General features: G+C 44.1%; 1 protein-coding gene across 1 annotated transcript; it reads left to right on the top strand.

Annotated features, from left to right (window-relative positions):
• Positions 1-617: 617 nt before the first annotated feature.
• Positions 618-7,574, top strand: LOC136483578 (transcription factor GTE12-like). Its single transcript, XM_066480692.1, has 9 exons — positions 618-940; positions 3,327-4,134; positions 4,222-4,270; positions 4,378-4,481; positions 4,589-4,643; positions 4,926-5,047; positions 5,170-5,236; positions 6,415-6,536; positions 6,617-7,574. The coding sequence occupies exons 2-9, from the start codon at positions 3,442-3,444 to the stop codon at positions 7,094-7,096; spliced, it is 1,692 nt and encodes a 563-aa protein (XP_066336789.1). The 5' UTR covers positions 618-940; positions 3,327-3,441; the 3' UTR covers positions 7,097-7,574.
• Positions 7,575-14,530: the final 6,956 nt, after the last annotated feature.

Raw genomic sequence — 14,530 nt, 5'->3', positions numbered from 1 at the left:
GAGATTATGTGAAATTCACTAGAAGAAAAGGAACACTAGCATATATGTAACAAAAAAACAATAATTAAACACTATTTGTAGATTACGTAGACATTTATATTTACTAGATATATGTCCGTACGTTGCACCGGGGTCATAATTTTTTGAACTAAACTGAGTAATCGGAACAGACGCGTGAGCTCAGAGGACTTCGTATTGGATGTAGACACATGGATCCTTTCTTCGTATCGGGATTGTGTAGGACACGGACACGTGTAGTCTGAGTAGACGATGATTCGTATAGAACACGAACACGTGATCAAGGATTAAGATTTGGTATCACCGGGTAGATGATGACGTTAGAGTTTTTTTAGGTGTATAGAGAGTAGAGATTGAGAATATTGGTCAGATATATCGTACACTGGGCATAGTATATATAGATCGAATCCTCTATGTATGTATGTATGTATGTTTTAGTTTTTTTTTATTTTTTGAAAATTATAAGGCGGTGCAAGAGGCCGTTATGGGCTGGGTTTTGTTGCCAAGGGAGCCTCCCACATCTAGTCCCAAGCTTTTTTTTTTTTCCAACCGCCTCGTCGTTGTCATTCTCAGTTTCTCACCCACCGCTTGGCTCGCACGAGCTCACCCACCTCACCTGGCCACCTTTCCTCTCCCCACACTCCCCGAGTCCGACTCCGACTCCACCCGAGCCAAAGAGGAGCTGGCCGCGTCGTTTTGCGTCCCGCCGCCGAAGAAGAGGGAGGAGCCGCGCGGCGTGGCCGGCGAGCTTGACGCGCCCCCTCCCTTCCCGGCTCCCTCCGTCCGCGCGTCCACCCCGATCCGTTCCGCCCTCACCGCGAGGCGGAGGAGGATCTGGGAGGGGAGGGAGCCAGGCCCGGCGCACCCACCCGCTCTCGTCCGCGCCGGCGAGCGCCAAGCGTCCCCGCCCCCCCCACCACAGGTAGGTGTGCTCCTCTTCCTCGTCTCTCTTTTTCCTTCGAGCTGGTGGCCTAGGCTTTCATTTCTATCAATCACGTCCTCATCCTAGCTAGGGTTTCCGGGTTTCCAAGCGTGAGAATGTGTTCTTTTCCCATCGATTTGCGTGGAATGATTAGGGAATTGGCGTGCCTTGTTCAGGACTCGTCGAGATAGGTTATGGTTCCTTCGTGAAACAGGGAAATGGACCCATTCCTTTCGGATCTGCAGGGAAATCGATCTCGTTTCGTGGCCAATACGAAAGGACCGGGCCTAATTTCTCACCAAACCCAATTCCAAAGCAACGTTTATGAGGACCTCGACCTCCCTAGAATCGTTGTTTGTCTCTAGGGCTAGTTTGGGATTCTAGGGTTTGCTTAATGGCTTGGGTACTTGCGTGCCTTATCCTGTGGTTCCTCCATAGTGCTTTAGAATTGCATCAGCATGCATTACAGTCCTTCTTTGATGGTTACTTCTTTGAGATAGATGGTTTCTGTCTGGGTACTAGGTCTGGTTCATAGTTGTTTCTGTTTCCTGCATGGCAACCGTTATTGTGGCCGTAGGCTCAAATGAAGCGTTAGCTGATTTTGATAATTAGCGGAAACGGAAACATGCAGTACCGTTATGGCAACGTGCAGTATTAATTAGTGGAAATGGAAATATCGTTATTTTAACAGTTGGAGATGATACTGTTACTATTTGGGAGAATCAGATTTAGCATCGAGAAATCTGAAATGTTGATTCCAATGAAATTTGCAGCTTCGGTTTCTTCAACTGGTTTTGCTATTCTATTTTGTCATTTCTTTATTACGCTAGTACATCCTCTGCAAGTCAAGAAAGGATTAGTTATCATTTCTGTCTACGTCCTTTGTACTAATGTACTTAAGCTGAAAAACTACCATTTATGGGTATAACTGATAATACTAAGAGCAAATGGCAAAAGAGTCACATAAACAAAATAGCACTTAACAATTCAGTGCAGAAACTAAAGGAGCAAATTTCCACTGGCAAAATCAAATATAACATCTCCTAAGTGGCAAATTTATTTTTTCCCAACTGTTATTGGCAAGTGGTGATCAATAGTTTTTTCTATTTTTCATACGTTTCGCAAGGTTCATGTGCGGTAACCTCTTTTGGCTCGATAACATCGATGGAACACATATTTTGATAGTAATATATGTAATCCTCGCTTACCTGAGAAAAATTAGTTTGGGACGAGCTGCTAAACCAATAGAATTGGGATAGATTATTTCTAAATTAGAGTTGGACCTGTCTGAAAGAGCAACATGTCACATGATATTTTCATTCCTTCAAAACAAAAAACTTGTTTGGGACTTAAAGGCTTTGTTGTTGTTGCAAAACAAAAAACTATGTTTGGTTATTTGGTTAGAGCTCTGCCAACTGCCATTTTAAAAGCACATAGGGGTGGGCATAAAACCCGATTCCCGAACCCGAACTACCTGGACCCATAGCGGAACTACCCATACCTGAAATATTCTATTGCAATTTTGGAAGTAACTCTAGATACCCAAATTTAACTTGGGCAGTTTGGGTTCTGATCCCTGGTATCCTAACTACCCATAATACCCGAAATTTATGTTTGTGTGATCTGTGATGTGTATGAGAGTATATGTTTATCTGTTTGAACAACATTTGTGTAGTTGTTGAAGACATATGCTGTTTGGTACTTCGGTATTTGCTAGCTGTGTGATTGATTATATATTTTTCTCTATTAAATGCTGGCAAAATTGTTGTTTACTGCTTTAAAACGCCAAACTTTTGTCTATTTTGCTGGTTTTGTCAAATTCAGGTACATCAGGTATACCTGAATTATCGGTAGTGTTCTCTCGGGGCGAAAATCGGGTATCAGTTTGTAATACCCAACTTGAATATTTGGAAGTTTGGTTACCCGAATGCAATATTTGGAAGTTTGGGTTACCTGAATGCATCATTTGCCTTTTGTTTTTAGTTTGGGCGGATTGTGTAGGTCATTCATCCAGCATTTCTGGAAAATCTACATTTGCTCTTTTAATTCTGGATTTGAGTTTGCTCATTCATTTGAATTTCTAAACATTAATAGTGATCATGCTGTAGAAGATTAGGAAACACCTCAAATATATAGTCAAGTGCAATTTGGAATACAAGTAACATGTAACATGATATACATGTGTTAGACTATACATATCTCTAATACATGCAGTTCTTTTAACATGTCAGCAATTCTCATTTTCCCTGGATTAGTTAAAATTAAATAAATAACTCATTTAAATCCATTGCTGTAACTCTGTTGGATATCTGGTGTGGGGCTATGGTCCTACTTTTTTCTTTTGGCGTGATTAGTAGCTTGTTCTAAATGAATGCTTCACCTACAGGCTTGGCTGAGGAAAACCTGTGCTCTGTGCATCTTGGACACGGCTTCACCATTTACCAAGTCTTGAGTTATTGCTCCGCTGTCAGACAAGAAATCAAACTCTCTGGCCAAACACAATGATGGCACAAGCCTGTAAGAAGAGGAGAGGAGTTTATATAAGCAGTGAATCGGGAGACTCTGATACAGATTCTGATGTTGAGGGAAGCAAACTCTCTCAAAAGTCTGGGGTGACATCAATTTCTACATGCGAGCACCAGTCATCGTATAACCTCAAGGTTGCAAGTATGAAAAATAGCAGGATGATAAGGTTGTGTGGAAATATCGTAAGGAAGCTCATCGATCACAAAGGTGGCTGGCTTTTCAAAGATCCTGTTGATCCAGTGCTATATGGGATTCCTGACTACTTTGATGTTATCCGCAACCCAATGGATTTGGGTACCGTTAAGAATAAACTCACAAAAAAGAAATATGTAAGCATTGAGGAGTTTGCAGCAGATGTGAGGCTAACATTTTCAAATGCTACGAAGTATAATCCTCCAGGCAATGATGTACATACTTTCGCTAAAGAATTGAATGAAATATTCAATTCAGAATGGGAATCAGTAGAAAGGAAATTTAGAGGCCGAAACCCTGTTCAAGAGCAGCAGACAATGAAGGCCATAAAAGTTGAAGCTATCATGGATTCAAAGTCTACAGTTGCTAGAGGGCTAGTTGCATGCTCAAATCCTAAACCTTTGGTTGCTAGAGGGCCAGTAGCTTGCTCAAATTCGATTGCAAAGAAGACACTGACAGACGCGTTATCCTCCAAAGTGAGACCACATATGCTCTTGTTCACTTGATTTGTTTCTCTCGTGGTAATGTGATTTTAAAAGTACTGCTATCTACTGTTTGTACAGGTAAAAATCAAATTTTCCGTGCGCAGCTCTGTGCATACCTCTTCCAAAGGTGTCAATGGCATAATTTCTTACTTCTTTGCATTACATGACAAGCTTTTATCCTACGGTCAATTAGAACTCATTGTTGTAATTATTAATGCTTTCCTTTTCATTCAGATATACCTGTTCAAGCAGCTGGTAGCAAAGAGGGGTCCTTAAATCACTCTGTCCCTACTGGCAACAAAGAGGCATCTTTAAATTGTACTCTTCCTAATGCTAAGGTATTGGGCATGAGTTACTTTCTCATTCTTTTTGATTCATTATTGTCTGTTCACAGTACAAAAAAAAATTGTAACTCCCGATCTAAAGCTATATCTTCTACCTTCAGGAGAATGCTAAAATTTCAAGGACACGAGAAACTGAGCGCAGCTCTGGTTCAATTGGTATGTTGAGCATTTCTGCACAATGTTATTCCAGAGTTTCTGTTTTGCTAATATATACTTGAAATCCTAGGAAAAGAATCATGGTCTTGCAATGACACTTCTACTTCGCCTCTCGCTTCCTCTTTGCAAGATTATTTCACGTGTTCTCCCATACTTAATTCATCTGCTTATTAACTCCTGTTACTGGAAACAATGAAAACTTAACATTTAGGAGCTTAGGGTACTTGATTTTGTCCATATAATTCTTGGCTAATGTACTGCATGCTCTCATGTGAATTCCAGCTGAGGAAGGTTACCTTCATGATGAACCTTTGTCACCAGGCAGGGCTCTTCGTGCAGCAATGCTCAGGAGTCGTTTTGCTGGGACTATAGTGAAGGCTCAACAGAAGGCACTTCTGGATCATGTAATGTTCCAAACATATGTGCTGAACTTTGTGGTCTTCTAGTTGGCAATGGCTTCGCATAGGACAAGTTTATCTCTGTGCAGCAATGCAGCTCTTGCTGACATGCTGTTTTGATGCCCCAGGGGAAGAATATAGACCCTGTGAAATTGCAATTGGAAAAGGAGAGGCTGGAAAAGAGGCAGCAAGAAGGTAAGAGTCTGAATCTGTTTTTAGTACCTCTAGAATTCCTGTGAGTAGAACAAATATCTGGATATATGTGTACATCTGTCACTGAGACTGGTTTAGATCTCTTACCTAGACTGGTCCAGTCTGAGGGGATAGTTTTGTATTAGTAAAATAATTTTAAAATAAAAATACTCGGATGCTTTCCTGACTTTTCGCTTTGAGAAACCTTAACTTTGCAAAAATGTCCCTGGTGAAGTATCAGCAATGTCCTGAGTTTAGCGTGCTGTCACGTTGATTTGTACTTACTGGTGAAGTGACTAACACAAGGCATGCTGTTTTGGCCTGGGTGTTTAGATTCTGTAGATTGAGGTTTCGAATCAGCACTAGGCCATTAGATGCAAAGGAAAGACCCTCAATTATGCACAGGATGAAAAACTGTGTTAAAAAATCTTTTTACTTCTTGTTTTACGTTCTGGATAGTGCTGAGCTGGTAACAATGGCCTTAATATGTAATCAATAACTGGTATCTGCCCTGCAGTCAACTCAGTCACAGGCCACTGGGTGTATGAGCTAGTTTTTGGTAGACTGGTTTCAGTTGGGATTTGGGAACTTCAGCTATTAGTGCGTGGAGATCATGATCCACGTGCTCAAAACATGACCTGCCCTTTACTATCACTACTAAATTTCTATATACCTCTTTTGAATTTTCATGCTGCATTTTTTTTTTGTTCTTGTCGGTTATCATCTTTAGTCTACTTAACTTGCTTGGGACTAAATGTATTTGGTGGGGGTTAAAGTTGGGAACTGGGTACTGGAGGCATGTTATAAACTGTGCTGAAATTAACTTCCTGATTATTTGTTTTTTTTTCACTTCTAAGGTAGCTCTGGACCATTATTTTTGGAGTTAAGAGAAATGACTTACATTGAAAAGTTGACATTCTCATCTTCCAACCAATTTGTGCTGATGAAATTTCCTATTTACTTTTATTTTATGTGCTCTTTAAACATGACCTATGTGCATATACTTGCTAGAATAATAGGCATCTTGAGGTCGAGAGTTCTGTTTTGGGGGATTAAGAATATAGTCAGTACTTTGGGCATTCGGTCAAGCAGCTGTAATTTTTGTATCATCTTGACATGAGCCAAGCCATTCCTGTGGATGCTAACAGGGTTACCACTTCATTTTTTTCACTGTAATACAGAGAAAGCAAGGATCGTGGCCCAGGTGAAGGCTGCTGAAGCAGCTGCACAACGAAAGTTTGAGGAAGAGCTGAGGATGAAGAGAGAGCAGGAAAGGGAGGCAGCACGCCTGGCACTACGCATGGTAGTACCTGCTTGTAGTTTTCTGACCAGCAAGTTTATATGCTTGATGGGTATGCAAGGGATAAATCTCCTCTTGTGCAGATGAAGAAGACTGTCGATATTGACAACAGTGACTTCCTAAAGGAGCTGGAGAACTTCAGCGAAACGTGTCAGTCGAATCCACCTGGCAAATTAATCGTGGATTTTATTGATGGGGACTTGCCACCGGGGTTAGGGAGCCCGCTGGAGAGGCTTGGCCTGTTCATGAAGAACGATTTCGAGGATGAGGTGGAACAGGAAATGGAGGACAGCGCATCACCCTCAATGGACGTTGACATGAAAGATCTACAGGAAGATGTAGGGCATGAAATGCAGGACAGCATATCACCCGTGACGGTCATTGGCACGAAGGATGACTCCCAGGGAGCGGAAGGGCATGAAATGGAGGACAGCGTATCACCATCCACAGTCATTGACACAAAGAAAGATTCCGAAGAAGAGACAGAGCATGAGATGGTGGACAGCGTATCACCTTTGATGGATGTTGACGCCGAAGAAGGGGAGATAAGCTGCGGACGATAGCCACACCTCTCTGTCATCATCCACATAATTTATTGAGGCCGTGAGGCAGACATCCTTGCTGGGTTGTTAGATTAGGCGACCTCATAAGCAGAGTGATGAAGAAACATTAGTTTCTGGTTGCATCGTAGAACCATGTGGAGAACATGTGTCAGCCGAACTGGGTAGTGGGTTTTGGCTTTGCTGCGGATTTTAATTTCCGTGGTCTTGTCAGTCGGGCAAGAGTATGATACCTCTGCTGTATGTTGGATTTGTTAGGTACCTATTTAGTGTGAGCTCGTCGGCTGGATGACCTGTATAAAAAGATGAGAAAAAAGGGGTAATTTAGTTTTAGTATATATTGTAGGAGCTTATGGTGGTTCCGGTTGCAGCACACAGGCTATAGCATTGTTCCCAGATCAGATGGGTCAGCGCACCGTAGTACCTTGTTACTGTATTCATTCTAAAACTTCAATAAAATGATGCCAGTCGCACTAGTAAATGTTTTGAAATACTGAGTGTTTGGTTTACTCTATTTTAGATGAAAGTGGACACATCATGAGTTTATTTCTTAAAATTTAGTGGAATGAATTTATTTGTCATATTAGCATTAATTATAAGCCTATGAGAATGAGGTGGTGATGTACCGACTCATCTTATTTTACAAATTAAAAATACTAATTTTAGAAACCAAACAAAGAAACTAAGTGAGGTGATGATGAACTATCTCATTCCATAAATCAGACACGTATCCGTATCCGCTGATCTGGTGCAGTCATGGGGCTGGACGTGATCTTGTGCAGTCATGGGGCTGGACGTGTAATTTGTTACTACTTAGGTCTTGTTTAAATGCGCATGTATTTATCTTAATCTATATGTAACGAAGTGGATTACAATGAAATTAAACAAAGTTTTATTTCAATTCACTTTTAACACATGTGAATTTAAATGAATACAAATGCATCCAAACAAATCGTTACTAAAATTGCACGACGCCATGAACCATCACGACCCCCAAAAGTCTATATTAAAATTGCACGACGCCATGAACCATCACGACCCCCAAAAGTCTATATAGGGCTGACTGCTTCGCCGTATCTGTGGCCGTGATGCCTCAAGTCTCATGCGTCATGCCATCGGCGTCCATGGTCGGCAGTAAGGACGGTGCGCGGTCCGTCTTTTTTTCTTTTCTTTTTTTTTACCCGTTTGTTTTCATATTTGCGGGATCTTATCATCGTATTTACAGAAGGGGGAGAGTGAGTTTCTCACCTGTTTTTGCAGATCTCGTTTTCATTCGAATTCACATTTTGATTATGTTTTAATCCCATTTTTAATCTATGTGGGGGCATGATATGCACCGATCTGTTGGCAGTGAGGACGGTGCGATTAGTACCTGCTCTGACGACGTTAGTAGAAAAAACTTGCTCTTCTTTCGTAAAATAAAAAGTTCTCCAATGAATACCAAACCCAATCATGCATAAAAGTTGTACCATACTTTTATGTTTATGAGCTAAAGTTCTAGCATATGAAAGTCGAAGTATACATTCTAGTCGATACAAAGTATGTTTTTCGATGATCCTCCGTGATAATGATAAAGATTTCTACATATTTGACTGAAACAATCAAGAATATCCTAGTATGATAAATTAGTTCACACGGGTTTACTCATATGAAAATATGATGCTCCGATCCAGTACAAAACTGAGCTTTCAATAAGAATCCAACGGGGGAGTAGCAGGGATTGTGATATCGAATTTTTTCATTTAAGTATCTATTAGAAAAGAGTTCTCCACATTTGATTCCTTATATGTGCCCATGGGCCAAACCGCATATCCCGTATGCATACATGCTGGTTGGGAAACAGTACGTCTAGCGCCCGGACGTCCGACACCGGGACACATCCGGACGCATCTCCAAAAATGGCACCCACTTACAAAAACAGGGCCAGCATGCGTGCGCATGTCCCCATCCGCAGCCTATCTCCTCCACACCCCCATCCCGCCACCACGCTGCCATCTCAGGCGCGCTTTCTCTGCAAGCCCCTCGCATCGCCCTGCCCGTTTCGCGCTACACGCGGAACCCGCGTCGCCCGAGCGACAAGAGAGGAAGGGCGCACGACGCCTCCGATTCAGAAGAACCTGGCCACGGCGTCGTATGGATGCCCTGCCGGCTCCGGGAGAGATGGTGCGGCAGAAGGTGGGGAGGAGAGATGCAATACCCGATCTACTTTTAAAATATCCAAATACAACAGTGCAACATACGTCTTAAGGCATTTGAAACATGCTTCTGAAACACTTGAAAAAACACCTGAAACACACTTGAAAAACATGGCAACCATACGCAACATCCAAAAAACACGCATGCAACGTATGTGTGAAACATATGCAACATCCAGATAAACACACTTGCAACATGCGTCCGGAAAAACACAGAATACCTCTAAAACACTCGAAACATACACTTGCAATATGCCTTTGAAACAATTGCAACATATATATGCAACATGTGCAACATCCCCTGATCTACTTTTGCAATATCCATATGAACACAAATGCAACATACATCTGAAACGTTTGAAACACTTGAAATATACATATGCAACATAGTGGAGGGGAAGGTTGCGCCAGTAGATTTTGGTCACCGGGGGTAGGCGGCGGCTGCTCCAGAGCCTAGCCATCGTCGATGGTGGGGGAAGGAGCCGTCAGGGTGGGGGAGAAGGACGCAGGGGGTGGGGGAAGGAGCCGCCACCAACTAGGGAAGCAGCGATGGCCTCATCATCATGTGTGGGGCAGGACGCGAAGGAATAAGAATAAAGAGGGGCGCGAGTGCTGCGGGAGTAAGCGAGGCGTCCGTCTGTCCGAACGTCTTAATCATTAATCATATCACTATCGTTGGGGAAAAGTAAAAGTGCTTATGTAAACATTTGTATCAAGTTTTAAAATGTTACAGCCCAAAGCATATTCCGATTTCACCATTGTATTCCTTACAATAAATACTTAAAAAAGACTTCAAATAGATATATGTAGAGAAAATTTTATTAAAGAACAACTTTCTCATGAAGATAGATTTTTTTATTCAGCAAAGTGATGTTCTAGGTCTAAGATAGAATGTTTCAGTTTTATACGACAAATGTTCTAAGTTCAGAAGAATAATATTCCAGTTTGACTGAAATATATGGGCAGGATTTTTCTCAGGATGTTATTCAGGTACCCGGACTTTTAAATGCATTTTAGGTCATCTAGCTGTCCTTCTATGTCATCTAGGTTCCAAACTATGAAAAATGCTATTTCTAAATCTCCCGAAATTGATTCAGTGTGTCATTCATGCTCCTGAACTTGCCATAGCAACTCACTTATTCCGTCCAGGTAGACTCAATCTACTCCGTGAGTCGCAAAGTCACATGCCGTATCGGTTGAATCTACACCACATGGCTCAGCAAAACAATGATGTCGCATTGGAATTAAGAAAGAACGAGAAAAAAAATAGTTTCTTATAAAAAACTATGTCTACGTAACAACCAAGACAAAAAGAGATATGACTGATAAACGATAAAAAAGAGAAGATACTTGATTAAATAATGCAAAAATCTATTTTAAAGAAACCATCCATTAAAAATAAAGTTTTTGTATAGTGTTTACGTTTTTTTTTAGGAAATTGTACAGTGTTTACGTGACCTGGCAAGTAGAGAAACCATCTTATAGTTTATACGGGTTGGAACTACCCTTGTTGATTGAGTCTGGGCTGGGCTGGGCTGATTAAGGTTTCCTTTTGACGATCCAAGCTGATATCATCCAGCAGTGACATGCAGCCCGGCCTGCCTAGCATATAGGACGTACGTACATCCAGCCCTGGTCGCCCGCGGCCATTCATGGTGCATGCATGATGCGCCCGCCCGTGCACTGTGATATTCATTCATTCATTCATTCACCCATCAGTTCCTTCGTCCACAACTCGGCCTGCAGGCAGAGATTACAGAAATGCATGCATGCAGAGCCCATCCATACCGACGGAGCCCGAAAACAACGATCACCTGTTGGCTGATGCTGAAATTTAGTTTACGACCACGCTTACACTAAAATGTTGTAAGAAAAAAAAATATTATTCTATAATTAAAAAATAGTTCTGAATAAACTCAAACTAACCGAACGAATATTATATAAAAAAAATATTATATACAACGATCACCTGTAGCTTGTTGCAAGCTGCTGCTGGCAGGGGGCTGGGGTTCGGAGGAGGTGCCAGGACCAGAGGCCATGGCATGAGATGACACCACTACTAGCTATACTGAGAGCAGGAGCAGCGGGCACACCACACGTGACCACTTGAAGATCTCGCCAGACGCCAGCGCATGCATCGGCGCGAATCACAGTCCGTGCACGCTGCTGGTGCTCCAGGCCCAGGTGCTTCGCATTTAATTACTCGCATGGGCTGGCGTCCGAGGTCCGATCCGGCCATGCATGTGGACTCGTCGACGATCACAGGACAGCATGCAGGAGCACAGTACTACTGCAAGTCTTCAACTGCAAGGAAATAAAAATAATAGAGCCATGCATGCGTGCATGCATCCATGAAATATTTTACTACTCTTTAGGCCCCGTTTGGCAGAGCTTCACTTCACCAGTGGAGTCATTTTTTTTAGCTTCAGCCCCACAAACAGCTCCACCAGTGGAGCTGAAGCGATTTTGGTAAACCATTTGGCAAAATGGCTTCCCTGTGAGAGCATATTTTTAGAGGTCTGGAGGAGGAGACGGAAGAAGCCACTTTTTTTTGGCTCCATCCCACCCCAAATCACTATGAGAGCATATTTTTAGGGGCTTCACCAGTGAAGCTATTTCACTTTACCCCGTTCGGCAGAAAACGGCTCCTGAAGCCAGTGGAGAAGCCCTGCCAAACGGGGCCTTAGTCTTTACTCTCTCTGGATCGCGAACATACATTAAGCGACGTGTAGTTTACTTGCCGTGCGAGCTGAGGTATTTAAGCTCGGTACGACTACAGTCGGGACGGCTGGTCGAGCTACTTCTATAAATTGATTTATAAGGATGATTTAGAAACCACTCCTATAAATATATAATTTATGAAAACGGTACGATACAGTGGGAAGCTGATGAGCTGATCTCAAGTCCCCAACCCACATACTGCTATGGAGTCAGCTAGCTCTCCTGTCGATCTACTGACGCCAACAGTGACGCCTTTGTCCTCATCTAGCTCCTGTGTACTGACTCACCCACACGAGCTGCTTTGTGTACACAACATGCATCGAACTCCTCCATCCCCACAAACTATACATGCACGCATTCCACGAGCGTCGTATATTGTAGTATACGTAATAGAGTAATGTCTGATTTACCTATGACAAAATTTTAAAAAATCACTCTCGAACTCACTATACCAGACAACTTACCACAGACTTTTCAAACCGGATAAACACAACCCCTGTTAGACTCCAGAGATCACCTAGAGTAACATCTAATCAAGTGGTTTTTTTTATTTGGGACGAACAAGTAGAAATCCTAATGAACCGCACTATAGACACCACTGGAAAACTGGACTTTGCCGAGTGCCTGAGACTTTGCCGAGTGCTTTTTATCGGGGCACTCGGCAAAGCAATATTTTGCCGAGTGCCGCACTCGGCAAAATAAAGCACTCGGCAAAGGTGGCTTTGCCGAGTGCTAGGCACTTGGTAAAGCCTGTGATCACATGTGGAGATGTCTGGGTTTTTGGATCCGACGTCACAACTTGCTTAAAACCTTCTTAATTTTTTACCACAGCCTCCACATGTGATAACACGACGCCTCGACAAGTTTCATGATTTTCGGACTTCGTTTGTATTTTATATAATTTAAAATCACATTTCCGGCAAGTACCTCGACATGTTACGTCAACAAGATGCTTGAGATTTCATGTGAGTTCCTGGATACGGCCTAAACATACTCTAAATATCACGAGTACCAATTTTTGGATGACCAAAGTCCATTATTCCATGTACCTGCAGTTCAAATTTGAAATATCCCGAAAAATTCGACAAAAAGAAATAAACAAATGAAATATATCAAAAAAGTCAAAATTGCTCCAAATTTTAAAATAGAGTTTGAAATACTGTCACAAGGCCCCAGAAAAAAATTTGGGCCCAAAATCAAAAAAAAATTTGCCGAGTGCCATGGGGGCACTCGGCAAAGTGGGCTTTGCCGAGTGCTGGCCCAGGGGGCACTCGGCAAAGTTGAAATAAAAAAACTGGGCACTAAAAGCCCACCGGTCCAACCCCCGCGCGGCCCAACCCTAAGTCACGCCCCCAGCCACCCGCCCGCTCCCCCGCGCCCACCCCCGCCGCTACCGCGCCCTCGCCGGCGAATCGCCGCCGCCGGTGAGCCCCGCCCTCACGCCCGCGTGCGCCCGCGCCCGCCGCCGGCCGCGCTCACACCCGCGTCCTCCGCCGGCCTCGCCCGCGACCGCGCCCGTCGCGCCCACCCCCGTCGCCGGCCGCGCCCCGTCCCCAGCCGCCAGTCGCGCCCCGCCTCGGCAGCTCCCCGTGGCCCGGCCCCCCTCGCCTCGGCCGCCCAGAGGTGGCTGGCTGGTGCCGGCCAACCATTTTTGGCAGCGGCGGCCATGTCCCGGTCGTCCCTTCCCTGGCCGCGCCGCCCGTAGGAGCAGGGGAGGTAGGAGGAGCAGGGGAGGAGGAAGAGAAGGGAAGGGGAGAAGAGGAGGAAGAGAAGAGGAGGAAGAAGGGAGAAGGGAGGAGGAAGAAGGAAGAAGGAAGAAGGAAGAAGGGAGGGAGGAGAGGAGAAGGGAGGAGGAAGAAGGAGAATGGAGGTGGAGAGGAGAAGGGAGGAGGAGCCCCGGCCGCTGTCCACGCCTCGTTAGTGGCGGTGCCGTGCCTTCGGCGCCCCGCTCCCGACTCCGCCCACCGTCGACGAGCACACTAGGTTCGCCCTTCCCTTTCTATTCAAATCGTACAATGGATGTCGACCATCGAGCCCTTGTTAGTAGTAATAGTTATTGTATGTGGTTTTCGGCCATTGAGCCGTTGTTTGTGGATGTTGGCCTTCGTGCCGATCTTTTTTGCAGGTTTTTGAAACCTCCTCGTGTAGGGGAGGTTCTACCAAAATTTTCAATTGTCACTAATGTATTGCCTTTTTATGCAGGAGGAGGCCCCGGCGGAGGGACCTCGGTGACCCCAATTGTCTTCGTCAGCGTTGCGGGTCTGCCTGCACCGCGGCGCGGCGCCACTACACCGACTCGCCACAGCCCCGCTAGCCTGACCTCACCAGCACCCTAGGTATAACCCCTCTATCCGTATCATGGTCTTAGGTCATTGATCCCAGTTAGGCGTCTCCCGTCTAAAAGAGATACGGTCGGAGTTATGCAGGTCTTTGCATATCTACGAGCGTTTCTGTTTCGGATTATCCACGTTTTTTGGACAGCCCGCGGATGCGTAGATGGGTTAGTTTCCATGGTCCGCTC

This window comes from Miscanthus floridulus, chromosome 9, assembly GCF_019320115.1.
Source record: "Miscanthus floridulus cultivar M001 chromosome 9, ASM1932011v1, whole genome shotgun sequence".
Lineage (NCBI taxonomy): Eukaryota > Viridiplantae > Streptophyta > Magnoliopsida > Poales > Poaceae > Miscanthus > Miscanthus floridulus.
The sequence above is the reverse complement of the archived record's forward strand: the minus strand, read 5'-3'. Positions and strand labels throughout refer to the sequence as shown.

Excerpts from the sequence above, each read along its gene's own strand:
- LOC136483578 (XM_066480692.1), top strand. The coding sequence starts at position 3,442 with ATGATGGCACAAGCCTGTAAGAAGAGGAGAGGAGTTTATATAAGCAGT. Across the intron at positions 4,135-4,221 it reads CAGACGCGTTATCCTCCAAA|GTAAAAATCAAATTTTCCGT; the intron begins GTGAGACCACAT and ends CTGTTTGTACAG. Across the intron at positions 4,482-4,588 it reads GTACTCTTCCTAATGCTAAG|GAGAATGCTAAAATTTCAAG; the intron begins GTATTGGGCATG and ends TTCTACCTTCAG.